At 46.8% G+C, this 26,635-nt stretch overlaps 6 protein-coding genes and 1 long non-coding RNA gene across 8 annotated transcripts; 4 read left to right on the top strand and 3 right to left on the bottom strand.

The window, feature by feature from the left end:
* The first annotated feature begins 1,295 nt into the window (after positions 1–1,295).
* LOC120904201 (procathepsin L-like) lies at positions 1,296–6,801 on the top strand. Its single transcript, XM_040314023.1, has 5 exons — positions 1,296–1,597; positions 1,783–1,882; positions 5,279–5,490; positions 5,598–5,725; positions 5,801–6,801. Exons 2-5 carry the CDS (start codon positions 1,790–1,792, stop codon positions 6,397–6,399), a joined length of 1,032 nt encoding a protein of 343 aa, XP_040169957.1. The 5' UTR covers positions 1,296–1,597; positions 1,783–1,789; the 3' UTR covers positions 6,400–6,801.
* A 2,431-nt stretch (positions 6,802–9,232) lies between these two features.
* Positions 9,233–9,921, bottom strand: LOC120904202 (NADH dehydrogenase [ubiquinone] 1 beta subcomplex subunit 4). The gene is made up of 2 exons (XM_040314024.1): positions 9,715–9,921; positions 9,233–9,554 (listed from the first exon to the last, which is right to left on the bottom strand). The coding sequence occupies exons 1-2, from the start codon at positions 9,817–9,819 to the stop codon at positions 9,342–9,344; spliced, it is 318 nt and encodes a 105-aa protein (XP_040169958.1). The 5' UTR covers positions 9,820–9,921; the 3' UTR covers positions 9,233–9,341.
* Positions 9,922–11,174: 1,253 nt separating this feature from the next.
* Positions 11,175–16,772, bottom strand: LOC120904199 (inositol-3-phosphate synthase). Its single transcript, XM_040314020.1, has 3 exons — positions 16,629–16,772; positions 12,671–13,369; positions 11,175–12,590 (listed from the first exon to the last, which is right to left on the bottom strand). The coding sequence occupies exons 1-3, from the start codon at positions 16,743–16,745 to the stop codon at positions 11,733–11,735; spliced, it is 1,674 nt and encodes a 557-aa protein (XP_040169954.1). The 5' UTR covers positions 16,746–16,772; the 3' UTR covers positions 11,175–11,732.
* Positions 16,773–16,777: 5 nt separating this feature from the next.
* LOC120904205 lies at positions 16,778–19,254 on the top strand. 2 transcript variants are annotated; one of them, XR_005739715.1, is made up of 3 exons: positions 16,778–17,150; positions 17,612–17,759; positions 18,430–19,254. It is a non-coding gene; the product is annotated as an uncharacterized LOC120904205 (long non-coding RNA). The 2 variants fall into 2 exon arrangements; XR_005739716.1 differs by lacking the exon at positions 16,778–17,150 and adding an exon at positions 17,459–17,530.
* Positions 19,242–21,714, bottom strand: LOC120904198 (H/ACA ribonucleoprotein complex non-core subunit NAF1). Its single transcript, XM_040314019.1, has 2 exons — positions 20,732–21,714; positions 19,242–20,658 (listed from the first exon to the last, which is right to left on the bottom strand). The coding sequence occupies exons 1-2, from the start codon at positions 21,589–21,591 to the stop codon at positions 19,683–19,685; spliced, it is 1,836 nt and encodes a 611-aa protein (XP_040169953.1). The 5' UTR covers positions 21,592–21,714; the 3' UTR covers positions 19,242–19,682.
* A 427-nt stretch (positions 21,715–22,141) lies between these two features.
* LOC120903156 (death-associated protein 1) lies at positions 22,142–23,924 on the top strand. Its single transcript, XM_040312405.1, has 3 exons — positions 22,142–22,680; positions 22,753–22,841; positions 22,951–23,924. The coding sequence occupies exons 1-3, from the start codon at positions 22,635–22,637 to the stop codon at positions 23,110–23,112; spliced, it is 297 nt and encodes a 98-aa protein (XP_040168339.1). The 5' UTR covers positions 22,142–22,634; the 3' UTR covers positions 23,113–23,924.
* Positions 23,925–25,133: 1,209 nt separating this feature from the next.
* On the top strand, positions 25,134–26,565 carry LOC120902701 (probable enoyl-CoA hydratase, mitochondrial). Its single transcript, XM_040311675.1, has 2 exons — positions 25,134–25,384; positions 25,546–26,565. The coding sequence occupies exons 1-2, from the start codon at positions 25,273–25,275 to the stop codon at positions 26,331–26,333; spliced, it is 900 nt and encodes a 299-aa protein (XP_040167609.1). The 5' UTR covers positions 25,134–25,272; the 3' UTR covers positions 26,334–26,565.
* Positions 26,566–26,635: the final 70 nt, after the last annotated feature.

Genomic DNA, 26,635 nt, shown 5'->3' on the forward strand with positions numbered 1-26,635 from the left:
AGGGCATAACAAATGCACCGAAAAGGGCAATCATTTCTTCACACAAGGATATCATCAGAACAGGACTGTTCGCTGGTTCCAACACCGATGGCGTATTGTCTACCGTTCAAAGAAAAGTGGAACAGTCTGGCTGGAGGATGACGAAAGCGCAACACCGCAAATGACGCCGGCAGCCACCGGCCAGAGTTCATCAGCATCAATAAACGACCCGCCCCAGGCCCTGATAAGACTGTCCTTTCGCTGAATGATGCCACTCTTGTGAAACGGTGCGGTTCTTCTGCACCCCGCTGCTTCGAATGGCGTGAATCCCGTGGCGTGAACTTTTACCTCCCAGCGGTAGCCCCGATCTCAGGACCTGGATACTCTCGCGCGCGCGCGCAAGTGGCCCTTGAGTGACAGCGTAGTAAACAGCAGCGTTGGCGGTTGGCCCAGAAACTGGAGCAGTTTCCACCGGTTCACCCCCGATCGATCGATCGATCGGAAGGGCAAAGATCCGCTTTTTTGCGCGCTTCGTAATAGTGTGTTTGCGCAGCGCACATGTGTTTACAATGTATTCGCACCACAGAGCATACTATTTCGATAATATTTTGAAATGCCCAACACGGTGCGCGATCGTTGGGGTGGATCGTTGCGGTCAGTGGATTTTAACAAGACGGAAACAAGGAAACAACCGATCGCGATTCTACGCAGGCAAAAGAAAAGGAGCAGTTTTCGGAAACCGCTTATCATTGCCAGTGATTGGCCTTTGTTTATTGGTTCATTCATCCCGAATCAGCTGTTTAAACAAGCGAAGCAAAATATTTCCTTTAATAATCACCCGCGCGCGAAATGAGGCTGTATGATTCACGTGTTCGTTTTTTCTCTGCTAGTTTTATTGGAATTTTATGGCTCATAACTTCACCAGAACTTCCATCCCACAAAAACGAGTGACGAGGGAAGCGGACTTTTTGTACACAATTTATCAGATCAACACTTTTTTATTTACTTGAAGAGCGTTCTCAAAATAAATAAATTACAAACAGTCCGGTTTTGTTTACAAAAAAGGTCATTTTCCGTTACCACCGTACCGCGCGGCACAAAATCAAAATTAGAAGAAATGGACAGCATAATGTAAACACGACGCTTGATGCAGGGGATTTCACTCGATCGAATGGTCACATCGTAGCTTCAAAAGAACGTAATCAAGCGTACGGTTAGTCACCGAGCCCTGCATCGCCATCATCGCACCACGCACACTAGCACACCGGTCCAGCACAAATCGTAAACAAAAGAAACGGCTGACGCTTAAATACGACCATCCGGGGGAGAAAAAAGTTCAATCTGCAGCCAATTCTCGTCGCAGAGGGTTTGCAGTGTACAGTGCGTGTGTGTTTTAATTGTTTGTTTCCTGTTTGCTGTCTTTTTAATTGTTACAGCCGTGTACAAGTTGTGTTTTTAACTAAAACGACCATCGAGAAAAGTTAATTAGCTTTTTCCTGCAGTGGAAAACCACCCCAGAGCCAGTGATTCATTGTAGAAGAGAAAAAGGAACCAATTTTTTTGATATTAGCGTCTGGTTTGTGCGACGTCATTTTGTGCTTTCTGCCATTTGCAATCGGTGAGTAGCAACAGCGGACACAATTCTTTTCTACGCTTTATCTTTCAATTCGACAACGAAAAATAAGGCCCGTGTGTGTGTGCGCGTTGTGACAAAACTGTGAATCTTTCTCTAATCAAACTCGCCTACTGTGTGGTGTGCCCGCGTTGTTGCGCATCACCTTTTTTTTCTCTCCTTCACCACAGATCAGCCATGAAGTTTCTAATACTCATCCTCGGCTTTGTCGCGGCCGCCAATGCGATCTCCATCTTTGAGCTCGTGAAGGAAGAATGGACAGCATTCAAGGTAAGAGAGCAGCACGAGAGAAATGATTTAATTTTGTTCACAAAATTCGTACGATGTTTTTGGGATGCGAAAATGCAAACACCCCTCAAAAAGCGAAAACTAATTTCCAAGATACGCTTGGCTGGAACTGTGTGCGGACCGTCTAGTGGTGGGGGCGTCATGGCGTGATCCGGAAATTATCGATAGCTGAAGCGTAATGACGCCATCGAACGCGGCGTACTTCGTTAGGGAAACAACACCGACCGACCAGAAGAGGGAAGGGTCATTTAGTATAGGGTGAACACCACAGCGACAACAAACAGTCCGTCGGGCACCAGCAAGCGATGTGTATTACGCGATCCATAATTTTGCATCCGTGAAATATGTGCGCCGCACAATTTCGTCATTATCACCCGCTTCGAACCAACAATCAGTAGTCAGCCAGCGGCCAGCTGCTGGGGCGGAAATGTTTTTCTGGGTCATTAGAAAGAGAGTTCCCATCATCTCCCTTCCCCCATAACAAAGCCCTCACTGTGTGTGTGTGTGTTTACACAAAATGGCCCATGAACTCGTTCGCCGGACGGTCACGGCTGCTGATTGCCAAAAAGTTTGCGTCGCTTCTCGCAGCCACAGTTTTGGCCTTTCTTTCTTATCGCCCAGCACACAAAGAAGAACGACAAAAGGGTAGCAGGTGACGGATGCTGAAACAGAGAGGAGGGGTGTTTTTTGATGTTGTATTGGTTGTTCCGCCCAACATCATCCCCTTGGTTCATCGGTTTGGCTGTGCTGGGGGACGTGCGTGTGTGGAATACGCTCTTTTTCAATGCCATAGCAACCGTCGGTGTGTGCGTGTTTCTGCTATTATGTTACCATCGCTCAGCTGGTGTTATTTACAGTTTTTTGGTTATGCGAACCTCGACTCACCCTCGTTTTGGTCCCTTCCCTAACACACCTGTAGGCTACACCAACACAGACGCTAGCATTACCCTCTTAATGTTGTTTTTCGTCCGCTTGCTAAAAAGGTGGCGGATAAGATTTCGTTCCCTTTTGCTGCTTTGTTGTGTTGCTCGTCAACCCAACTTACTTTCTGTTGTTTTTTTCTTTTTTTTACGTACGTTTTAAGCGCAGAAGAAGAGAAAAAGGGGAAAACCCGTTGCACTTTCGTGCAATAGAAGCGAGAAATCGTAGATGCAAAGAACAAGACCTTTGCCATTCATGGAATTATTTTGCTCAGCTATTCAACTGAAACCTGCTACATGAACTTGTGCGAGCATTGGATGCTTCACTTCAAGTTGGAAGATTTTCACATCAGCGAAGGGCAAGAAGGGCCTTTCATTCGCCCCATCTGATCAGTCCATGATCATTCCATGTACGACTAGATATGATCAGTTCATGGCGGTAATTGCCAACTTGTTGCATTAGGTTGTGTAACAATCGCCCTATCTTAGATTTGGAGAGTTTTTCCCCTAAAGTGATTAAACTACTTTGTGTGTGACATGTACAATACCCGTATAGAAATCATTCTCCGTCACAAAACTGGGCTATAAAATGAGCATTATGAACGAAACTTAATTTGCAGACAGACACAAGAAGATGTATGCGGGCTGCTCGGCTTTGGCAAGCTTTGCCACGCTGGAACACGCCGGATGTGATTGACCCTTCGCTTCAGCATAATCATGCGATGCTGCCGGCATTGAACACGGGCCAATCCTGCGACCCTGAAACTGGACATGACTCTTCATTAACGATTTATGCGTGCTGTCGACTTGCTATTTAGGCTCGATTCTCCAGCAACCAGTTTTGTCATCGGTTCGTTCAGAAGCGTCCACCATTGAGCGACCGTTTTCTCTTTGTTGTCCGTCCAGCACAAAACTACTACTCGGCTCCCCCCAGATACAGATAAGGGAGAGGCGGCGAACTATCGGGGCTCATAATGGCACACATAGTTGCCGCCTTTCTGTGTACTGTACACCCTTTCCGAACACAGCAAACCCACTCCGCGTATGATGATGCAACATTATGGGGCGTTGAAGCACACAAATCGCTTGATACCCGATCGTTTCGTTCGGCTTATCAAGCGCTCGCATATGGGTGTGGTGGATCCTATATTCGCCGTTTTGGATTGCACGCAAAGTGTGTGTGTTGTTGCGATAACCTCAGGCGATGAAGCAGCAGCTGTTTTCTACGCCACGGATTTTCATATGACGCACTTAAACTTGTCTCACTTTGCGTGTCCTTTGTGTGAAGTTCGCACCAATGATGATTATGTTATTGCGCGAGGCAGCACCGCGGAGAGATCATGGCGCGAGATTAGTACAAATTGCGAATCAAATTCAAACTCCTCATTCTTAACGTACAAACACCACACGCTCAGGAGGTTGTTTTGACACCGGTTTTGCAAATGTAAATAGAAAAAAACGTATCTGTTGTCTGTCGATCAGCGCTACCAAAACCAGTACAGTGGCTGGCTGGTGGGTTTTAGCTTTGTTACCTTTCTTCTCTTTCGGGTACAAATGAGTCACATTTGCCGGTTAAAAACGCAAGAGTGGCAAGAGGTTGCCTTTTTCCCCCCTTTTGCTAGAACGGTAATTTATGTTTGCTTGCCTGTTCCGTCACAAGACATGAGTAATGGACGAAATGGGGTTCAACAAAAAGCAGAACAAACGAACAAGTGGACTTCTGGACGGAAAAGGGGTAAAACATTGCCATTGAACTAGATTAGCGTCCAATCATTTTACGCGGCAACGCACGTGTACTCATGTCTTTAGCCTGGCGGGCACCGGCCACTATGTGCTGCACCTTCGCTCGGAACGATTATGGACCGAAAGCAGAAGGTTCTTATCAAAACACGTGCCACAATCATTTAAATGTTACGCGAGAATGCGAAATTCAGTGTCGGAGGTTAAAAAAGCGTCTTGTTACATGTAGAGCCGTGTCTTATTTCAAAGTCTAGTTGGTTAGACGACATTTTAGACATAAATTGTTGACTTTGTTATACAACATTAAATGGGATATTTAAAATTCTCTCAATGTTTACTCTTAAACAGTCATCAATTTCGAAAATACTTTCTGTGAAGCATAAATAAACAGCCCATTCCCCTTTGCAAGGCTTCCTCGTCCTCGTGAAGTATGCTGAATCATACGCTAATTCTTTTCCTGTCGCTGTGTTCTTCGAAAGGTTGGACACAAAGAAGTAAAATATATAAACATTGCGCTCAAGTGTCCCCACACACTTTCGTTTTGCTGCTGCTGCTGCTGCTGCTGCTGAGTCAGCGGGCCTCCCTTTCCCATTACCTAACCCCACTTTGCAATTGTTCCAAACAAAAAGCATAAGTGGATTTGTTTTTGATTGGCACTTGTTTAATCGGCGACAATTTCTCTCTCTCTCTCTCTCTCTCTTCCACTTTCCTTTACTAGCTGCAACACCGCAAGAAGTACGACAGCGAGACGGAGGAGCGCATCCGCATGAAGATCTATGTGCAGAACAAGCACAAAATTGCCAAGCACAACCAGCGCTACGATCTTGGCCAGGAGAAGTTCCGCCTGCGCGTGAACAAGTACGCCGATCTGCTGCACGAGGAGTTTGTCCACACGCTGAACGGGTTCAACCGTTCGGTCAGCGGCAAGGGGTAAGTGTCATTGGACGGGGCGGGGTGGGGGGGGATGATTCAATTACTTCCGCTTTTATGCTAACTGATCGTGACACTTCCTTGTTACACCTGTTTTCTTTTTACAGACAATTGCTGCGCGGTGAGCTGAAGCCGATCGAAGAGGCCGTTACCTGGATTGAACCGGCCAACGTGGATGTGCCGACGGCGATGGATTGGCGTACGAAGGGTGCCGTCACCCCAGTCAAGGATCAGGGTACGATCATTTAATGATTTTGCTGCTGAAAAGATATTTTCTTATCCTTTCTTCTTTTCGTTTCTTGTTCTCCAGGACACTGCGGCTCGTGCTGGTCGTTCTCGGCTACCGGTGCGCTCGAGGGACAGCACTTCCGCAAGACGGGCAAGCTGGTGTCGCTGTCCGAGCAGAATCTGGTCGACTGTTCGCAAAAGTACGGCAACAACGGATGCAACGGTGGCATGATGGACTTTGCCTTCCAGTACATCAAGGACAACAAGGGCATCGATACGGAGAAGTCGTACCCGTACGAGGCGATAGATGACGAGTGCCACTACAACCCCAAGGCGGTCGGTGCCACCGACAAGGGCTTCGTCGACATTCCGCAGGGCAACGAGAAGGCGCTGATGAAGGCGCTCGCCACCGTCGGCCCGGTGTCGGTCGCGATCGATGCGTCGCACGAATCGTTCCAGTTCTACTCGGAGGGCGTGTACTACGAGCCGCAGTGCGACTCGGAGCAGCTCGATCACGGCGTGCTGGCGGTCGGGTACGGTACGACCGAGGACGGCGAGGACTACTGGCTGGTGAAGAACTCGTGGGGCACCACCTGGGGCGACCAGGGCTACGTGAAGATGGCGCGTAACCGTGACAATCACTGCGGTATTGCCACCACTGCCAGCTATCCGTTGGTCTAAAAACCGGCGATAGTGGGGGGATATTAGGAAGAGAGAGGATACGGCATTTTTTATGTTGTGTGATATATACAAATTTAATTACGAGGAGACAGAAGAGAGAGAAAGGAAAATGCGGTTTTGCCGACAAAAAAGGTAACACACACCAATACCACACGCATTGAGCAGGAGAAGGGAGCATTCCGCGAATGTTGCCCATATTACTTGCGCCATACAAGAACAAACACCTCTTTTTGAGTAAAAACTTGTGAAAGAGTATCATCTAAAACATCATTAAAAAACGATTAACGGATCGTGTCGTGTCGGTGTGTGTGTGTCAGGTTAAAAAAGGCGAAGTTCGTCGTTTTAAGTAGTATTTAGCTTTAAGTTTACAAAGAAAAGAATAAACGAAAAGCGTAGACAATACGGTAAAAATCAACTATTTTAGTAAGCTATAGAAGAAAGAAACGATACGAATTAGTTTAGCCAAACATGAAAGATGCAGCTCTTGCTTGAATTTGAAAAAAAAACGACTGATATACGTACGTCTAGGGCCGGCTAGGGTCTAGAACGACATCATTGTCCGGAAACCATCCATGATCAAATAGGGTTGTCTGACGACTCTTTAAATCAAAAATAGCTTTGTTTCTTATGTGGTAGGGTTATCTTGAAGTTAAGTAATATTCTTTGAAAAGGTTTGTGATATGGGGGATTTTTTCCTCTGATACTTTCCGCGTTGTATGTATCGATGGCATTTGGTTTGAAATGTGGCGGACAGGGATGTCTACACCACAGAAACTGGTACATTGGTGGGCTAGATGTTTGCCGTTTGTATGGAAAGGTATGGAAGAGCCGTTGCTTGTGGCCAATATGATCGTGGTATGATAACGCCTGGGCTACGCGGACGACATTGACATTGTTGCGATCAACAACATGAGGACGGCTGCGGGAACGTTAGCTGTACTTAAGTCAGCAGCTCAGCGGGTTGAACTCCAGATGCAGGGTTGAAGACAAAGTACATGCAGGGAATAGGGGTCTAGGGATAACACCCCAGATACCTTTCCCTGTATCACCATGGCTGATGAGACACTGGAGGAGGTGGGTTGCTTCGTATAGTCACATGTGACTCTGATACTTCCTTGGAAATTCGGAGGCGCATCCTCGCTGGATATCGCACCTTCTGTAGGCTACGTTAGTGGTTGCGATCTGGTCGAGTCTCCAGGCGAGCAAAACTGACGCTCTACCGGACTCTTATAAGGCTCGTTGTGCTCTACGGACATGAGACATGGACCTTACTAGAAGGCGATCTACGCGCACTTGTGTTTTTTTGAACGCAAGGTGCTGCGTTCGATCTTCGGCGAAGTACGGGACGCGGACGGCACTTGGAGAAGACGGTGGAATGATGAGCTGTACGAGCTGTTAAGTGATCTCCCGATTGGAATTATGATGAAAATCGGGAGACTGAGATGGCTGGGGCGTATAGCGAGGAGGCCTGTTAGCTATCCAGCCTGGGAGGTCATCGAAAGGGACCTAACAAGCACGCGGACGAGAGGAGTGCAGCGAGTACCGTGGCTTGACCAGGTCGAGGCAAACTTGCGGCGGATCGGTGTCTCGAGTTGGAGATCTGCAGCACAGGACCGGGCGTTATGGCGCAACATTCTGTTGGGAGTCGACCGACGGCTCTAGTGCGTTATATATATGATCTTCCCACAGTAATATTACACTAACGCACTGTAAGTGTTACAAGAATGTAATCTCCTTACCCATAAAAAATCTAATTATTGAGGAAGATGCAGTTGTTAGACATTGGCATACATCAACATTACACCTTGTACGGTTTTACTAAACGCCTGTGTGTATGCAATCTAATGTTGCAGGGGTTTTCGATTCAATTCAAGCCATACGGGTACTTTTCTGAATCGAGTAACGAGTCGAAGCAAGGATATTCGCTCTTGCAGCACTTCAACCTGATGCAGCGGTACAAGAATCGTGCAAAAATTAGAAGCCCGGAAAAAGAGGCTCAACGAACAGCTTGGGCGAATTTTTAAACCTTTTGATGGCAAACATCTAGCCCCTTTTCCTATGCTATGATTGCAATGCTCAGGCCGGTATCTAAAACCATTCAGAAGTGGTGTAACTTAACATGTGTCTAAAACTGATAATGATTAGAATTATTCAATTTTAACATCATATTGGTCAATATTCAGACACTCAGTGTAGAGATTTCGCGCCATTTTTTACATTTATGTATGGATTTCTGACTTTTGTAAAACATTTTAAACAGCTCCTCAACGACGAGTGACGAAAGTTTTCCAATAACTGGTCTAAGGAACTGTCTAGGGAGCCTCAAAATCAGATGGTGAAAATATGAGGTGCCCGACACCTCACCTTTAGTTTACATCAAAGATAAAAAAAGATCATGATTAGTACTGAAAAGCAATGAAAGCTCTCAACCGATAAAGTCTTATTAGTCCTTCCAGAGGAGGATTGATTGGCCCATGTTAAGGTGATGTTAAGGTGAAGATGGACACTTCTCGGTATAAAGACAGGGATAACGGGTTGACAAACGATGGCATGATATCCGGAATGGTTCTGAATATTCTTGCAGCTCTACAGGACGCCAAAGAGAAGAAATAATTGCATATATAAATGGTAGAGAAATTAAGTAGGACCAATTGCCTAACACGAATAGTAGGCTTTTCCGACTGAAACTCTTCCAAAAGTTCCTGTGAAAAAATCAGTAATCGATGGAGACTATAAACCCTTACCTGTAGGCACCAACGATAATTACCTGTTCAACAACAATTCAGTTTGACTTTCGGTTGCGAACACAAATCTTCCATACTCCAAATCCGGATTCGTTCGTAGCTCCCTTTATACACCGTTTATTTCACAGCTTCTACGCACAACGACCATAGACGGTCTCGGCCCGCCAGAACAAAGCCAACAACAAGCAGCGCATTCACTTAGATGAACTTGAAGCGACGGTCGGCGTACGCCACCTGACCGGTGCGGTACTGCTGTTCCCGCTGGTCGCGCTCGTTCTTCATCATTTTCGCGTACACAATGATCGGGATGACGACGGTAAACAGTCCAATCTTGAACGAGCGGCCGGTCGGCTTGAAGTGCTCGTAATGGTTAACGCGCATCGCCTGGAACCGGGCTAGGCCAGTGTCGAACTGGAAATGGGACAAAACCGTACAACCACACGTTAGTAACTGCTTCCGGGACACCGTTTGTTATTGCCCCGTGGAATGTCTACATCCGCGGAGTGGTCAGTGTCGATGACATAACAATCAGCCACTCTCCGCCATCGCGAACGGGGAAAGGTTCACTTACCACACCACCGCTCTCGCCGCGCAGATGGTTGTGCGGGTTGGTCATCGTGCGCCAGTACTCGTTGCGTAGGGCCGCACGCCGGGCCGCCTTTTCCTGCTGGCTCATCTTGTTTTCTCAGGAGCGGTCGAATTTCGCGCACCACAATCCACACCGTCGGGCGAAACTTGCTGCTCTGCGAGGGTTTGTTGTTTTTCTTGCGAATGCAGAACTGTCAACGCGAGCGGTCAAAGTGGGCGCAGAATAACGGGTTGGCTCATGTCTGGGTTTCTTCGTTAAATATAACGAGGAATGGGAAGTTGCCAAACGAAATTCATTTATTTTAAATGCATTTTTATTTTCACAAAAACTTGAATTCATTTAATATTATTTTGAAAATATTAAAGCTATTTGAAATCATTAAAAATAATAAACCCATAGCAAACTGTGCTCCAGATAACTGAACGAAACAATTTTAGGGATCGTGTCTTTGCTATTGAAACAAGTCGACATAACCCCAACACGGTGGAAATTCGTGGAAAAACCCCGGGTTTGAGGGGGATGCATTGTTAATTTCCACGAAAATTACTTAGTATGGATAAAACGCATTAGAAATTCGTTAAATCATCATATTGTTCATATTTGTTACTTTGACCGGACAACGTAATTCTTAACTGATCCGAGACTCCGTTGTTTACTGATCTCGTCTACTCTGGAACTAATTTTGAACCTATATCGATTCAAGAATTGATCTCGAATCCCTCGACTTCGTTGGAATTGTTCGCGAATCTATTCCAAAAAGCATCGCAATGGTGAATATGTTCCAGAATCCTTGTAGATGTTGGAACTGATTCCAAAACTGCTCCTCAAACTAATTCTGAGCCCATATTAATTTAAGATTTGATATAGAACCTATTGAAATCGATCCCTATTCTGTAACGAATTACCAAGGAGCTCTTAATTGATCCCAACCATTGTCGAATTTTTGTAATGATCCTTATCCTATAGTTCAAGGATCTGATCCAAGTTCAATCCAAGAATCGATCTCGAACCTATCCCGATGTTTTAACTAATCGCGAATATGTCATGCAGATCCAAACCCATAAAGATCCTGGATCACTATTTTTCCCAAACATCTTCGGATCTTTGAAATGATCCCAAACCTATATCGCTCCTGCGTTTAATTCTGAACCCATATCGAACCAAGAATTGATATCGAACCTATACGGATATTGGAATTTTAACATATATCCTTGCAGTTTCTGGATACTTGAACCGATCCAGAAGCTCTAAAGGCCCAGGAATCGATATACAAAGTTTACCGTTCCACGAAATTATCCAGAACCTGTCAGGATCTTAGATCTTGACCCTTGATCTTAGAGGCCCAACAACTTCCACCAGCAGCTATTGGTCTAAAATGTTAACTAAATGTTAGATTAATCAAACAAAATGAATCACTTTACGCGCAAGAAACGACACCGAAGTTCACATTATTAACATATAGCTTTATTTTCTTTTTCTTCATAAACGCTTACATAGTATATGTTTACGAATTCTTACCACTAAGCGGTTGAATAAACTTCCAAATGGGAAAGGAAATAGGTTGGTACCACTGGATACCCCGCGCAAATGGGTATCGGTATCGGCCTGTCTGTTTTGTCACAATTTGGCTGCCTTGTGGCACACGTTCAGCTCAGTTCTTTTGCGGTTTTGCACTTTTAATACATTTCCTGAATCAGAAACTTTGGGGTGGAGTGGAGAAGGAAAGGATTGGCTCACACTGCAAAGAAAGCAATGAGGCATATATTTCTTGGGGATGAAAAAAAAACAGAGTTCGTAGAATACGCTGCCACCAATCATTAAACACTCTATACAACCCTTGGTATAGCTATCAATAATGGGGATCTCTTTATGCAAAATGAAACCATTCATGCGATTGGCGGGATCGGGGATAAAAGGGGGTGGGTGGGGTTAATAGTTACGCATCATACGTAATGCGTCTCGACAAAAAAAAGTGTTGCACTAAGCACGCTCTACTCCGCTTAGCGGCTGGCAACTTCCTCCGAAGGATGAGCGTCCCCATTGTGCACGCCATTGCACTTCTCCGCGGTGCCGTTGGCGACGCGTGCCTTCTTCGCAACATGCTGCTGCACGTCCGGTTGGCTCTCCCCGACCGGCAGATCGAAACGGTGCTCCAGCGTCATGTGGCTGAGCGGCGGCAGACCGACGCACGCACGCAGAATGTTCTCGATTGCCGTTCGCTGGCGGAAGAGCGAATTGACCACGGGCGTACCCTGCGGCACTAGCGGTGCCTTGCACAGGTAGCTCAGCAGCGACAGTACCGACCGGAAGGGTAGGTACTCACCGCTGGCCGCGGCGTCCTTGCGGCGAACCTGAATGCGCGAGCACAGCTCACCCAGTATGGCCAGATCGAGGATGAGCGGGGTGGCGAGCAGCGAGTCCTCGCAGGTATTGTGGATGACCAGCGTGTTGTGACCACCGAGCATGATCTGGCTCGTGTACTCGTCCATCGCGCGCTTGCTGTCGCCAACGTACGGCACGTACTTGATCACCACGCAGTGGTCCGGATGTTCGTCCGCACCGTACAGGATGTGGTTGGATGCGACCATATCGTCCACCACGTTGCTCTTGGAGATCTCCTTCGAGCGGAACTGCTGCGGGGCCGAGAGATTCTTGCCGTCGTTGTTGCCGAGATGGTTGTAGCTCACGATCGAGACGGGCTTGATGCCGGCCGACACCAGGAAGTCCACCAGCACCGACTTCAGCTTGGTCTGGCCCGACTTGAAGTCATCGCCGGCAATGAACGCACCGTAGTGCTCCGCCATCTCGATCACACCGGGCACGAACGTGTTCTGGGGCGATCCGTTGATGTAGATGCACTAAAGGGAGGTGAAGACAGAACAGAAACCAACATGGAATTGATGCTCAAGAATGCAGAAAACCCCACACCGCGACTTACATTCTCAGCAATAGCAGCCATGGCGAAGATCGTCGAGGGCGAAATCTCCGAATGGTTCTGCTTGAGCGAGCGCTCCAGATCCGCCATCGTCGTGTTGACGCCTTCCTTCACCTCGGCGAACCGCTCCGTATTTGCCGTCCACAGGATGACCACCTTGTCCACGCCCGACTGCTGCTTGAACTCGCGAATGTCCCGCACGATCTGCTGGTACTGCTCGTACCGCGTGCCCTTGATCGTGTTGTCCGCCCGGTCCGCCTGGTTGGCCGCAATGAAGTCGGGATCGTAGATCGAGGCCCTTGGGCGCAGCTGCGCCAACCGCTTGTACACCTGATCCTGCAGCCCGACCTCCAGCACCTGCGCCCGCTTCATCGCCTCCCCGATGTTGAGCGAGCTAATGTCCCACCCATCGACGACGATATCGTTCGGGTTGACCATCGGCACCAGCTGGTTCATCGGGATGTACACATCCTGGCCGGTGGCGTCCGATCCGAGCAGCACCGTCGACGACTGCGTGATCGAGCCGTACCAGTTCGCCTGCTGGACGCCCTGGCGCGTGCGCCATTCCAGGCTGTGCTTGTTCGCCTCGAGCGCAGCCGTCAGCGTCGAGCCGTTGTTGCCGCCCCAGCCGACCAGCATCAGCCCCATGCGCGGGACATTTCGTCCGGTGCGGATGTTCAACTCGGTAGTTTCAGGTTTCACCTGCAAAGGAACAAGAAATGGCGCCCCGCAAGCGCGCAGACACGAAGATGACGAAATTTTACTAACGAACCGACCTTGGACTTGTACCCACCATTGGGTGGGCGAGGGCTTCCCGTCTGGGCAAAACAAAAGAAAAATGAAAGGACGGATAATATATTCTAATCACGCGCCCCACGACGTTGCGCTTCCCATCCCCAAAATCGTTCACATCTTCAGGAAATCGTTTTGGGCCGGCGAAGTAGGCTTTGCATAATGCGATGACTTCTTCGCCCTCCTGCAGCGATAAACGGGTTTAGAACGGCGGCTTGTGTCCCGAATGACTGGCAGAAATTTTTGCTATATGTTGTGCAATACGCCGTCGTATAAATAAAATTGGCATTTATCGCGCATCGCTGAATTGATCTTCCCTCCCAAAAAAAAAGCGAACCCCGGAGAACAAAGGGAGGCACGGTTGTCAAGATACGCGGCACTGTGTCTCTTCCTCATTTCTCACGTATTTGTGCTCCGCGCCCGGTGCATATTTCGTAACTGTTGCTAACATTTCCATCAGCATCTCCCGGGTTCGGGCGTTCTTCGCGCTCCCCCCATAATCGGTCGTCAACGGCAACGATCCATTCCGGGGATGTCTAGTAGTGTGCTGTTTATACACCAGCATCGTAAAAGGCGTTGCTCATTAGAGCTGAAACGGGAGCAGAAGGGGAGCGATTGGCGGCCGGACGCGCGTATCAAACGTACGTTCGCCCCATCAATCAGGTGACAGGCAAACAAGTGAATGTTAATTGTTCAAACTGACAACAGGGACAAACACGTGTTCCAACGCTTGCCGACCGATTAGATGGCGGGAGCGCGGTGACGCCATTGCCCGACCGCTGCCTGGAAGATACATTTGAATTCGTGTTTTACATCGCCATCGCCTTATCAGGCAGGCCCACTCCAAAGACGGACATTGGAAAACGGACGTATCGCTTCGGAAAAGCATTTGGGGGCGACTTAAACCCATCGCGACTGATTGAGAGGAATCATCATTTAAGGCTGAGCTTGCGTTATCTGTATCCAAATATTTATTTCCGCTCCAAGCTTTGATAGGGGGGGGGACTCGGGGGCTGGGGATAGATGAAGCAAATGCACTAAAGTTCAATGTTTCTGTTGATCTAAGCCTCGATGAACAAACATTTGGTACGTTGGATCACTATCAAAATCAGAACGGGTGCTTTTCGCTGTGATGCAACGTGTGCTTAGGCGGCGTTCTATACAATTTGGAACACAGGGTATTAATGGCATGAACATTTATTTCGGCAAAAATAATATCATTGCCGCCAAATGTAAAGTTTTTGATCGGTCTATTTTCCTGTATCAATCATCGTAGCAAACATCGTTTTTCACAAAAATTAATTCAACTGCAGTCTCTATTGAAATTTTTTTAATAAAACTGGTTATATTGTCTGTAAAAGTATAAGGTAGATCAACACGAGGCCCTAAGTGCCCCACTATTGTAGGTCCTGCTGAAGTGTCCAAGCGGATTGCGGGATTCTCAACCAGGAAGAATATCAAGATAAAAAGTAATGCTCCCGTGTTCCACCCGTGTTAGTAGAATTTGCTGCGTTTTTTTTTAAATATTTGGCTCTATTCTACAGGCAAACAACGGCTGTACAGCCGAAATAGGAAGAAACCTCTCTTTTCAAAAATCCTAATTATAAATCCCACGCCACATACAAAACAAACATATGATACGCTTCCTACGTCACGACCAAGACGTTATCATAGATAGAGCACAGCCTCACCATTTTCCCATTTCTAATAGGAAACATGCAACCTCAGCATGATTTTTACTACGAAACAAGCTAGATAACAGACAATTAAATCAAACCCGACCCCGGGGGCTACCACCGAATCGGGCCGGGATTCCGTCCAACCTTATCACCGACCGTCCCTGGTCGGCGGCTTTAGATCGTACGACCCCGCCGCCTGTGGCGTGATATGATGCACGGAGTGTCTCACCGAATTTAGTCATCAATTTACGATATCTCTGCTACCCCGTGTTCGGGAGTAACTTTTTTTGTTGAAGCACAAGGGCTTAACAGAATAAGGGAGGGAATGGCGAGAGGGCTTTACAGCGAGCTTACCGAACCTTATGTCATGCCTTGACCAATAATCGATCATTGAAGCTTTCGCGGGCATGTCGCCGAAACGCGGGCAGTCGACAGGTGTAAAATTAAATTAAAACACGCGATAATAAAATCCCCGAAATGTGTGATTCCACGATTGATAAGCCGCGATTGCAGCAATCGCTTGCTGTATGTAGGGTAGAAGCCTCTCTAGAGAAAAGATCAGTTCTTGTTCTACATACATGACACGTTGCAATTGTATGCATTTTAGAGGACGCTCGTGGCACATCTTTTTTCGGACGGTGGATGTTTGCCATACGCCACTGTTTGTCAATATTCCAGCCAGCACGTCTTTTTGGCTTCTAGGGAGCTCTCTCCTTCAGTGGTGGAAAGGGGAGTGTGGGGGAAGTAAATATTGAACCGCTTACAAACGTCATCCAATCCGCGTGTATCCCCACGAATTGCGATCCAAAATGTGGTTCTTTAACAGGCGACGTTCAAGGCACAGGTTTGTTTAGGTGTTTAGCAGGTTCATATCAGAAGCCGTGTTGCTTTTTTTCCCTGCCTACTAGCACTAGAGCACCAATACCATTTGACAGCGGAGGAAGAAGGAAGGAAAATGCTTTCCGTTTTGTGGATTTAGCTTCAGGCGCGTTATATTTTCAAACCTTCCAGAAACCTGTGCGATGGAATGGAAGATTAATACCATGATCTGAAGAATGCACGTGTAATATTTAAAAAAAAATCATGCACCCCAAAGCTCTAAGAACTTTTTATCACAATTTCCGCAAGAAATGGGCGGCAAATTCGGCAAAGCTAGTAACCGGGCGGGAAAATCGATTTTCACTCCAGTGTGGTGGCGTGGTGCTATTTTTAGCATCACGGAAGAATCTAGTTCCTTCTCGCACCATGCCGCGCTGTCATTCGTCGGCCAAAGTTTACAACAACTGTAATACAGCGGCCGGTACGGAACGGATCGATATCCGATGACCGTGACCTCTCCGGTGGCGCTTCTCCGATGCAATATTTCGCACTTTTCACTTGAAATTTTCATTTCTTCTCAGTCAGCCGTCGCGTGATGTTACCATGGAAACGCGGTAGCACTTAGTGGGAAAAGGGGATGAAACAGTACACCAAGAGGACAGTTTGCTTACCGTGTATCCGCTTGGGCCGCTGCTCACCACGGTGGTCGTTTGGTACTGGTAGTCCACCTCGATGTGTTCGTCCGTGTAGTGGACGTTCGGCGAAAGTACCTTCAGCTCTGAGGACATGTTTGATGCACGCTAGTCACGGTTCTGCACGGCCTGCAAATAATATGCACACGTAGTACACACAAACAACACACGGTGTATCAGAATCCCACTGTCTATTGGACGGTGCCGGGGGTGGAGAGTAATGTTTCACTGCGTATGTGCGCCACACAAGGAATGTTCAGGACAACAACACTGCTGGAGCGACGGTGGTAAATATCGGCAAACGGCACCCGACCGTGCAATGCAGGAGCTATCGCACGCGCTACCTGCCCTGAGAGTCTCGCACTACTGCTACTTCTGCCAGCCCAAAATCACGTTGCAAAAAGGAAGAAAATCGTCGTCACCAGCAAAAACACACAAGGAGGCCGTAAAACCGTGTCCTTTTTGTTTGGCACATGCAGCGAAACACACACTCCAACGCGGGTAGGTGTAAATGTAATGATTTGTTAATGCCTGCCTTTTAGAGGTTGGTGTCTGTGTGTGAGCCCAGGTAGAGCGGCGTCGACGGTGATTTCAGATCCTACCGGTGTCGAAAACCGAACGCAAGTGGTTCCGCCGCTTCGGGTACGGTTCGTATTATATACAGCCGTTGCCGCACGGTGTCACAAACCAATCGTAGAAGGCGAGAAAAAATGAATAAATATGAAATAAATTTAGATTAAATTACAATCATGCATACAATTTGCGATCAAAATCAATTGAATTTTAGATTACACGTGAATATTTTTAAAATTTTAAACTGATATGATAATTGCACTTGTTTTTCGGGCAAACATTAGATAATTGGAAATTAATTCCTTTTGGTATATTTACAGCACACATTTCATTAGATAACTGTGTCTATCTGCAATATATAAATAATTTAAATTTTCTTTTTCTTTCAGTTGGTGTGAGCCACACTATGCGACACGCTTATCAGCGCAGGAGCCGGCCCAAACGAACGAAGCTTTTGAGTACAGGGTAGAACAACCCTATCATTGAATGTATCAAATTGGCCATAGAACCATAGAATGGTAAACTCATCATGTTCTGGTAAGAATTTTACGTTTCTGTGAAGTAATTTAATGAAGGTATGAAATGGAACTATCATTGATATAGACAATTCGTTATTTTTTAAATCTGTACCAACGATCAGGCGAGTTTTCTTATTTTTTTTAATCTATTTTAATTGTACTGATGGAATTAAGGCTATTTTGCTGTAACACGGATAAACATAAAAAGAGAAGATGTGATATCATCAAATCATTATTTTTCTCCTTTCAAGCACTCTTCTAAACCGCTATTTTTGAAATGTTTCCACATTAGTGTATGTATTGTTAGGTCCTGTCTTTTTAAATAAGTCCATCCTATTTAAACAGTTCACAAAAAATGCAATTCTGAATGTGATATTATCTATTGATCACTGATAAAATATGTTAATTAATTTCAATATACATAATTATTTTATGAATCAAAGAAAAATCTAAGAAAAAAAGGCTGCATTCTTATCAAGAGTGAGATTAAAGTTAAATTTACAACGTTGTGAAATAGTTATCTATTTCTTTGTAGCTCGGATACTCTGTTAGATGGTAAATTAAATTGAAAAGAACCAGATTTAACAATTTCAATTAAAAGAAACCCATTCCCATCGGTCGACCTGCCCACTTCCACATGGTAACTACGCACGCAGATTCCAACTAATCCGTCATATGCGTTACAATAGCAATCCATTACAGCGGCACAGTCATGTGAGAAATTATCAGCCAGGAAGAGCCTCGAGCTACGCCATATCTGTACCAAACGGTACCAAGCGCTTAGACAGCAGCCCGGTTCGATGTACCTGTTCCATCCGTGCGAGTTAGTTTTAAGTTTTAAAACTTCCCGCGCGTACCAGATGCAGATGGCCTTGATCCTTGACCACCAACAACCCATTTCCAGCGCTGCCCACCCCTTGCCGTGCCGAAATGGTGCATCGCTTGATGTCGCCGACATCCCCCGTGGCTCATGAATAAATTAAATGACAATTTATTTACCCAACCGACGACGCATCATCATCGGTGTCCATCCATCCTGTTCCTGGTGGTACACAAAACACGTGTGCCCGCGCGGGGTACGGTTGTGTGGCGACGGGCGGCAGTGGCACTGATTCCCGATAATGGTGATATGAATAAATTTGACGGAACAGGTTTTTTCTCCCACAGAACTGGTATTGCGATACAGATATATGTATATTCCTCGCTTGACCAAACCCCGGGTCCATTCGACCGGGCGAAGATCCGTTGAATGAAAGGCTTAATTATTAGTCATAATTCTACCGCCGTGTTTCGTGTTAAGGTATTATTATTATTGAGAGCCCACACCGGGCTCAGGTTGGGGAGAACAAAAACTTTGGGAGAAAATTTGGGCGCACATTTTGCGATAGATTCGACACAAATAACGGAAGGGATTCAAATTTATGATTGTCAGTAAATGGTCGATGGATTTACATTTTCGAATATTATTCTTAGCCATTTTTGCACTTGAGACATTAGGAGATTGCAATCTATTTCTAAGATATTTAATTTACTATTTTAGCTAGAAAAAAAAAAACATGTTAATGATGATGATGCCCATTCTGGGTTTCTGACTAAGAGCTACTGATTTGTTCTGTTTGATGAACCGTTGTTCTGACTGTCTCCTGATTTTGTTGACCAAAATTTTGCTGCTATAGTAACTAATTGCACTTAATATACAAAAAGGTTTTCATATGTAACCTAATGCTAGTTAAAATGAATTAAATTCCAATAGTAGGTGGCGGTCTGGCCGCTCACAACATAAAATGTGGTAAAATTTGAAAACGATTTTTCTCCCCTAAAGTTCAACCAATATTTCTGTACATGAAATAATGCATCAGTAATTCTTCAACCTTAAATTCTGCGAATAATTCAAATTCTAATCCTAATTTTAAAACAAATGTAACTTACATCCTGCCGTGCATTAGTACGGTCCCGGTGGCGGTTGCCTTGGTGGGCCCTGGTTAGCAAACGGATTCGGCAGTACCATGCCTTGGGGTGGTGGTTGCATGTGCGGTATCTGCTGATGCTGCTGCTGATACTGTTGCTGATACTGCTGATGCTGATGGTGCTGATGGTGCTGGTAGTGCTGCTGCTGCTGGAATTGTTGGTTACGCGGTGGAAACCGTGGCCGATACTGTTGCGGTTGACCGTACCGTGGATTGTAATTGTGGTGCCAGCTGGACGGACCGGACGGGTAGCGCGGATTAAACTGTCTTCCCCCGTTACCCCGCTGGTACTGTGGTCTCGAGGTGGACGGAGGCGGCTGTCTAGGATTTCGATAGTGTTGCTGCTGCTGCTGCTGCTCATCGCCCATCTCGCTACCGGCATCGTCATCATTTTGTGCCCCACCTGCAGCCTGCTGCCGATTGGCTGCATTCTTTTTGCGATTCCGTTTCGCCGCCCGTTCCGCCTCATCGTCCGAATGTTCCGCCATGTACGATGGGATTTCGTTATCGTTCATCCAGCTCGCATCGGACCCCTTGGTGCGCATCAGCTCGGACAGTATGATAAACGACGTGTACTCCGTTCGCGGTGCGCAAAACACCTCCATGCCGGTCGTTATGTTTTTGCTCAATATTTCCTGGTTCGAGTTAAACAGTACGCAATAGATGGGCTGATTTACCTGGCCAATGACGTCGAATATTTTGCCGAGCGCTCGCTGACCCCGGTCGAGAAACAGGACGGTGTCAAGGTTGAGCAGCTCGGCCCCGGGCACCGACTGTACCAGCACGATCTGTGCCACGATCGATTCGATGTGCCCGATCGGTTTACACTCCGTCTCCGGGACGGTGATGGTCAGCTCCTCGATCGGGGGCAACTCGTGTGGCAGTATCTCACCCGCAGTACGTATCGGACCCTTGATCGGTTCGTCCTCTTCGTCCTCCGATGAGGCAGCGCTGTGGAAAAGGGGAAAAGGTTTTTATTAATTCAATTGCATCTACATCGTTTCCATGCTTTCGGTGGACTTACTTGGTATCCATCGTTTCCGCATCACTGACCAATATTGGATCATCCTGCATGCGATAGCCCCCGGCAGACATTGCGGGAGTTTCCTTCGTTATTTCCACATCGCTATCGTCCGACGAGGATGACGACGAGGAGCTGGCTTTCGAACCAACGACAACCACGTTGGATGCGTCCGTATCTTCCGCCTCCGAATCGGAACTGCCCGAGTACTGGCACAGCATTGAGAGTGAGCTGTTGGCGATCTTTTCCACCGCTTCCGTCTCGAGCTTTTGCTCTTCTGCGATCTGTTCCTGAATGGAGACAACTGCGACCGGCACGGGTGCTGCCGTATGGTCCTCTACATCCATCGCCTGACCAACGGGTGCCGGAGCGACAAATTCCATTGTGGAAGGTGGCTCTTTACTGGGTGCTGAATCTTTCTCAGGCTCTTCGGTGGATTTGGTCTCATCCACAGTTTCCTTAACTTCCTTTTCAACGCTTATTTCAACCGTTTTAGGTTCTGCTGGGAGTTCTGCGCCTGCTGCCGCACTTCCGACAGGCGTTTCTACAGGCTCATCCAAATGCAATTCGACGGCAACCACTCCTTCGCTTGTGGCTTCTTTCGGTTCACCTGCTTTTGGTTCATCAGCACTGTCCCGTGCCGGATCGTTCACTCCTCGATTTGATTCAATCGCTGGTTCAACAGGTTTCTCCTCCATCAGTGTGCCCTCGTTCGGTTCAGTTTTCCCGCCATCGTGTTCTGCCGCTGGTGCAACAATGGTGGTGCTGTCGCTGCAGGAGTTACTCGCTTCTTGTGGCGTATCTATGCTTGCCCCCACTGGTTCGCCATTTGTAGACTCGTCCGTCCGTTTTGTTTCCTCCATTTTGCTTTCCCAACAATAGCCGTGCAACTCTCGAGGTGCGATATTCGATACAACGCTAACCGTTTGTGGCAAGCAGAAAACACGTGCAGGCCGATCACGCGTTTGTTTACAGTTTTTTGCCTTCGTTGACAGTACATCAGACCCAAGTAGCAAATACAAATATGTTGATTCTGAACCAAGCTGTCAAATACTTTCGTTAAGTTTAATTTCGATTACAGTAAAGATAAAATGCAAAAATTTAAGAAATTGTTAAACTGTATTTATTAATATGAATTTTAGAACATTTTTTAGACATGTTAATGTTCATAACTCTGAAAAGAACTTAAAAAAATTTGTACGTTTATTCTCCCTGAGCAACGATACCACTTTGTTATTTGGGAATGACAGATTTGTTCAATCCAATGCGAATCGTTTGAAATCGGATTGAAATTATTCTGATTGGAAAACATGGATTCCAACGAAATATGTTTTTTTTGCCTCAACAAATGCCTGTTGCTAATCCAAAACAAAACAGTATCGTCGGAGTAAGGCAACAACACGCCTTGAATTCTGTGCTAATCCTTTCTAATAACACGATACTGTAATTTACTCCAATCGAAAGCAAAAAAAAAAAAACATCTACGCCTCCATTTTCTGTTCTCGGGTTCTGTTTTTCTTCCCCCTCCCACAAACACACACGCACACACGTATACACACACATACAGTGCGCTGTATTTATTTTGATTTCTATTCCGCGCTTCGCACCGTTTCTTGCCTTCGTGGAACGGTGCTAGTTGTCAAAAAGACCCCCCACCCCTCTCACATCGTATCAACGCCATTAGCGCTCGCTTCTAATCTATACGCAGCAAAATTGTAGGCTCTGTGTTTGTGTGATCGCTCATATATTTTCGGAACCACGACGATAGATAAGAGATAAGCGACCGTGATCGTGCGTTGGCAATTCGAATTCAGTTTTGTGGGGTGCATTTGAGAAGCGCAGCAGCATTCGCCGCAAGGTAAACGCGTAGTAGTAGTTGACGCAAAAGACGCGCAGCACAGAAACGATGGCCGATGAAGACAAAGGACTGGTCGCTGGACACCCCCCGGCAGGTAAGGCGCTACATTTGCTACCTTCGCTGGGTGGTAAAACTAATGCACACGTTGCATCTTTTTTTTCTACAGTGAAAGCGGGTGGAATGCGCATTGTGCAGCATAAGACTCCGAACAGCGAGCGGCCTGCCAAGGATCCGGTCGAGGTCATTGGGCTCTCGGTAAGTGGTGCAGCATCATCCGTGTGGGGGGAGGGGACCGTGTCAGTAGGTTGGGAAACTGGTTTTGTGCAAACAATTAATTCTAACTCACCCTCACTCCCTTCCGCAGAACCCAGCGCCCAACGTGAACACGGGTGAGGTCGCCCAGTCCGGGACGAGCACCAAGCATACCGACCATTCCGTGGAGGCGTCGCAGGTGGCCCATGCCCAGAAGCCGCCGGCACCGGTCCACAGCAAGCCCGTCAATCACATCCAGCAGCCTCGGAAGTGAATTACTCGCGGTGCATGCTATTGAACCAGTGGCGGGGGTGCGGAGTGGAAGACGGACGGAAATGAACCATCAGCAGCAAACGACGAAGAGTTGGGGGTGGTCAAGGGGACAAGGGTGTCCGCCGGATGCACATGCACATTGGCAGGTCCAATTCTCCTCGCCTCCGCCGGTTGATTTGCCCTGCTGGAACGTTTTCGGAGTCCCTGTTCGGCGAGTGATGATGGCCTTATCGATAATCAGTATCAGGGCAGAGTGTTTTTTCAAGTTTCTTCTTCCTTTTTTCTTCTCACCATCATCGGTAGATTGATAATTGTCTGAATTTAGAGCGTTGCTTAGCGCGCACACGTTGTTTTTCTTACCTTCAATTTACACGGAACTTACACGGGAGCGCGGTGGTGTGCCTCATCGAATTGGAGGCGTTGTAACATTTCTAGTGGTCTTGGGTTTGTTTTCCTTTTCAAATTAATAATCCTACTAATATTTTGTAATACTGTTTGTGTACTATCAGAGAGCAAGAAAGGGAAGTAAAAAAGCTGTGCTTTCAGTTAGCGGGCTAGTTGGTAGATTGGAAGAAAATAAATGATACAAATAAGTGAAGCATGTTTAAAAAAGGTGGAAACAAAATATATTGAAGGGCGCATAATTTTAGAGCAATTTTGTTGTCCTTGTACTAATTCTCGCTTACTTGTTGTTGCGCATACACGTGGAAGGTTTTAGTCTTCATACTGGCAAACGCCGCGGCGCGCGGGCGTTAAGGTGCTGCACCGAAGTTCCAGCTTATAATGAATAAAGCTATGAAATGTGTATAATTATTGACGTTATTTCGATTTCTTTTAGAGATAATAATTCTACCAAGAGATAATTTTAGCACTTTTTGAGAAACACTAGTTAATTTGGCCAGGTTACAGGGCTGCGCAACTAAATTAAAAAAAATCCCTTTACTCAAAAGAAATGGCCAAAATTTTTGGTCTCTAAGCCCAATTAAAATAAAGTATTTATGACGACCCTTTAAGCCACCTCTAACCAAAACCAAACCCATACTGTTCCTATCATTAATACACAACCTTTTCTGGTTCAAAAATTGCACATGACCGAATGTAGGTCCTGAACCTGATACTGAACCTACACCGGTCCAGGAAACGATACTGAACCCATACTGGTCTTGGAGCCGATCATGAATCCATATCAGTCGTGGAACTGAAAGTAAACCTATGAAGGTCCTGGCACTGATACTGAACCCATACCGGTCCTGAAACCTATGATCCAGAAATAGCTCCTGACTTTAATTATTTTTCTACGAAAGTACCTGTAACTGTACCAGATTCGGATTCGAAACCGGTCCGAATCTGGAATCGATGCAATTCTAGCTCCAGTCACAAGAAGTAGGAATTAGCGTAGGAAATAGCGCAGAAAATTTAGTAGAATTTGTATAGTGATGATTTATTTATTGTTGCAGTTTGTAAATATGGAGTTTTCTTGTTGTTTGGTAGGTTCAGCTGTATTAAATATCACCTCAATGGCACTTCATCCGCAAATTCGTTTTGTGCTATGCGGTTTTAAAGTACATGGGATATTATTCTGGAAATTTAAATTTTTTTAATTCATTTATATTTGTAATAATATTTCAATACATCCCTTCCCAGAGCCGATCAGTCCAGACGGAGAGACGATCTGTTTGGAGAACGATCTACATCTGCAGTAGGCGATGCATTTTATGTAAGATTATTATTAATTTTGAATTGGTTTTTTATTGGTTCCTCCTGGTTCGTACGCAATTATCTTCTAAACAATAATATCAGAATCATTATTGCAATATTTTTAAAATAATATTTCAACGTTAAATCGTTGTTATAAAAGTGAAATAAAAATTATTTTAAATTGATTCGATTTTTTAATTAAATATGCAAACCAACGAGTGTTTGCCACTTTCGCACCCAACCTTGAACCATTGTGCCCCAAACGGCATCCCACACGGGCCGTACGGTTGTGTTGGTGCCAGCTAGCTACCCTCGCATCGCTTAGCATGCGTGTACCGACCCGGCCATTATCATCCTGTATTTGTAAGCTGCCGGTGGTGCCGTGTGTCGCTAACTGCTGTCGCGTCTGCCGTCTCACTCCGTTTCCTCTCCGGTCGAGTTTTTCAACATTTTCGGTGCAAAAATGGCAAACATTGGACGTCTGCTTGCTTCCCGTGTGGCGGGTCAGCTGGTGCGCAATGTCGCCACCAACCAGCAGCAGCAGCAGGCCAACCTGCTCCGTTTCTATAGCAGCGGTAAGTACTGCTTCCCTCCCTTCCCCCGCCAATGTAGGTGTGGAAGTTGTCCCAGCAACAAAACGGCACCGCAGTGACGCAGTTATGTAATGCAAGGGCAAATCAGTTAAAACCAAATCTTATGTGTGTGTGTTTTTTTTTCTTCTACTTCCCGCGGGCAGCCCCGAAAGCGTACGAGTTCATCAAGGCGGAGCTGGCGGGCGAGAAGAAGAATGTCGCCGTGATCACGCTGAACCGCCCGAAAGCGCTGAACGCACTGTGCAATGGGCTGGTGGCGGAGATTAGCGACGCGCTGGACCGGTACGAGGCGGACGATTCGATCGGTGCGATCGTGATCACGGGCAGCGAGAAGGCGTTCGCGGCCGGCGCCGACATCAAGGAGATGCAGCCGAACACGTACGCCAAGTGCATCAACACCGACTTTCTGGCCAACTGGACGCGGGTGGCCAAGGCACAGAAGCCCGTCATTGCGGCGGTGAACGGGTACGCACTGGGCGGTGGCTGCGAGCTGGCTATGATGTGCGATATCATCTACGCGGGCGATAAGGCACGTTTCGGACAGCCGGAAATTGCGCTCGGAACGATCCCCGGGGCGGGCGGTTCGCAGCGTACGACCCGCGCGATGGGCAAATCGAAGGCGATGGAGATGTGCCTGACCGGGAACATGATCACGGCCGAGGAAGCGGAACGATCGGGGCTGGTGAGCAAGGTGTTCCCGGCCGACAAGTTGGTCGAGGAGGCGGTCAAGCTGGGCGAGAAGATTTCCACCTTCTCGCCGCTGATCGTGCGGCTGTGCAAGGAGGCGGTCAATGCGTCGTACGAGATGTCGCTCAACGAGGGGCTGCGGTTCGAGCGGCGCCACTTCCACGCGACCTTCTCGACCAAGGATCGGCTGGAGGGTATGACGGCGTTCGTGGAGAAGCGTGCGCCAAAGTTCTCGAACGAATAGAGACCGAGGAAGAGGAAGTCGATGCATACATTCCTTTCTCCCAGTGCCGGACGAGTTGTGCAGTTTTTCCATTTTCGGCCATTTACAAACACACCAGTTGCATTTACTGTGCCTGAGGCGAGGAAGCTGTTCATCGCTCATGCAGGCATAGCTTATTTTTATACACAGGTTTTCGTAAGGTGTAACATTACGAGATAACAATGAACCGAATAAAATTCGCCTAGTAACAACACGGTGTTTCCATTGCTTATCTCTTCTACCCGAAGGTGCCCTTTAGTTTCCTTGGTAGGTACAATGTAATC

This window comes from Anopheles arabiensis, chromosome 3 (assembly GCF_016920715.1).
Source record: "Anopheles arabiensis isolate DONGOLA chromosome 3, AaraD3, whole genome shotgun sequence".
NCBI lineage: Eukaryota > Metazoa > Arthropoda > Insecta > Diptera > Culicidae > Anopheles > Anopheles arabiensis.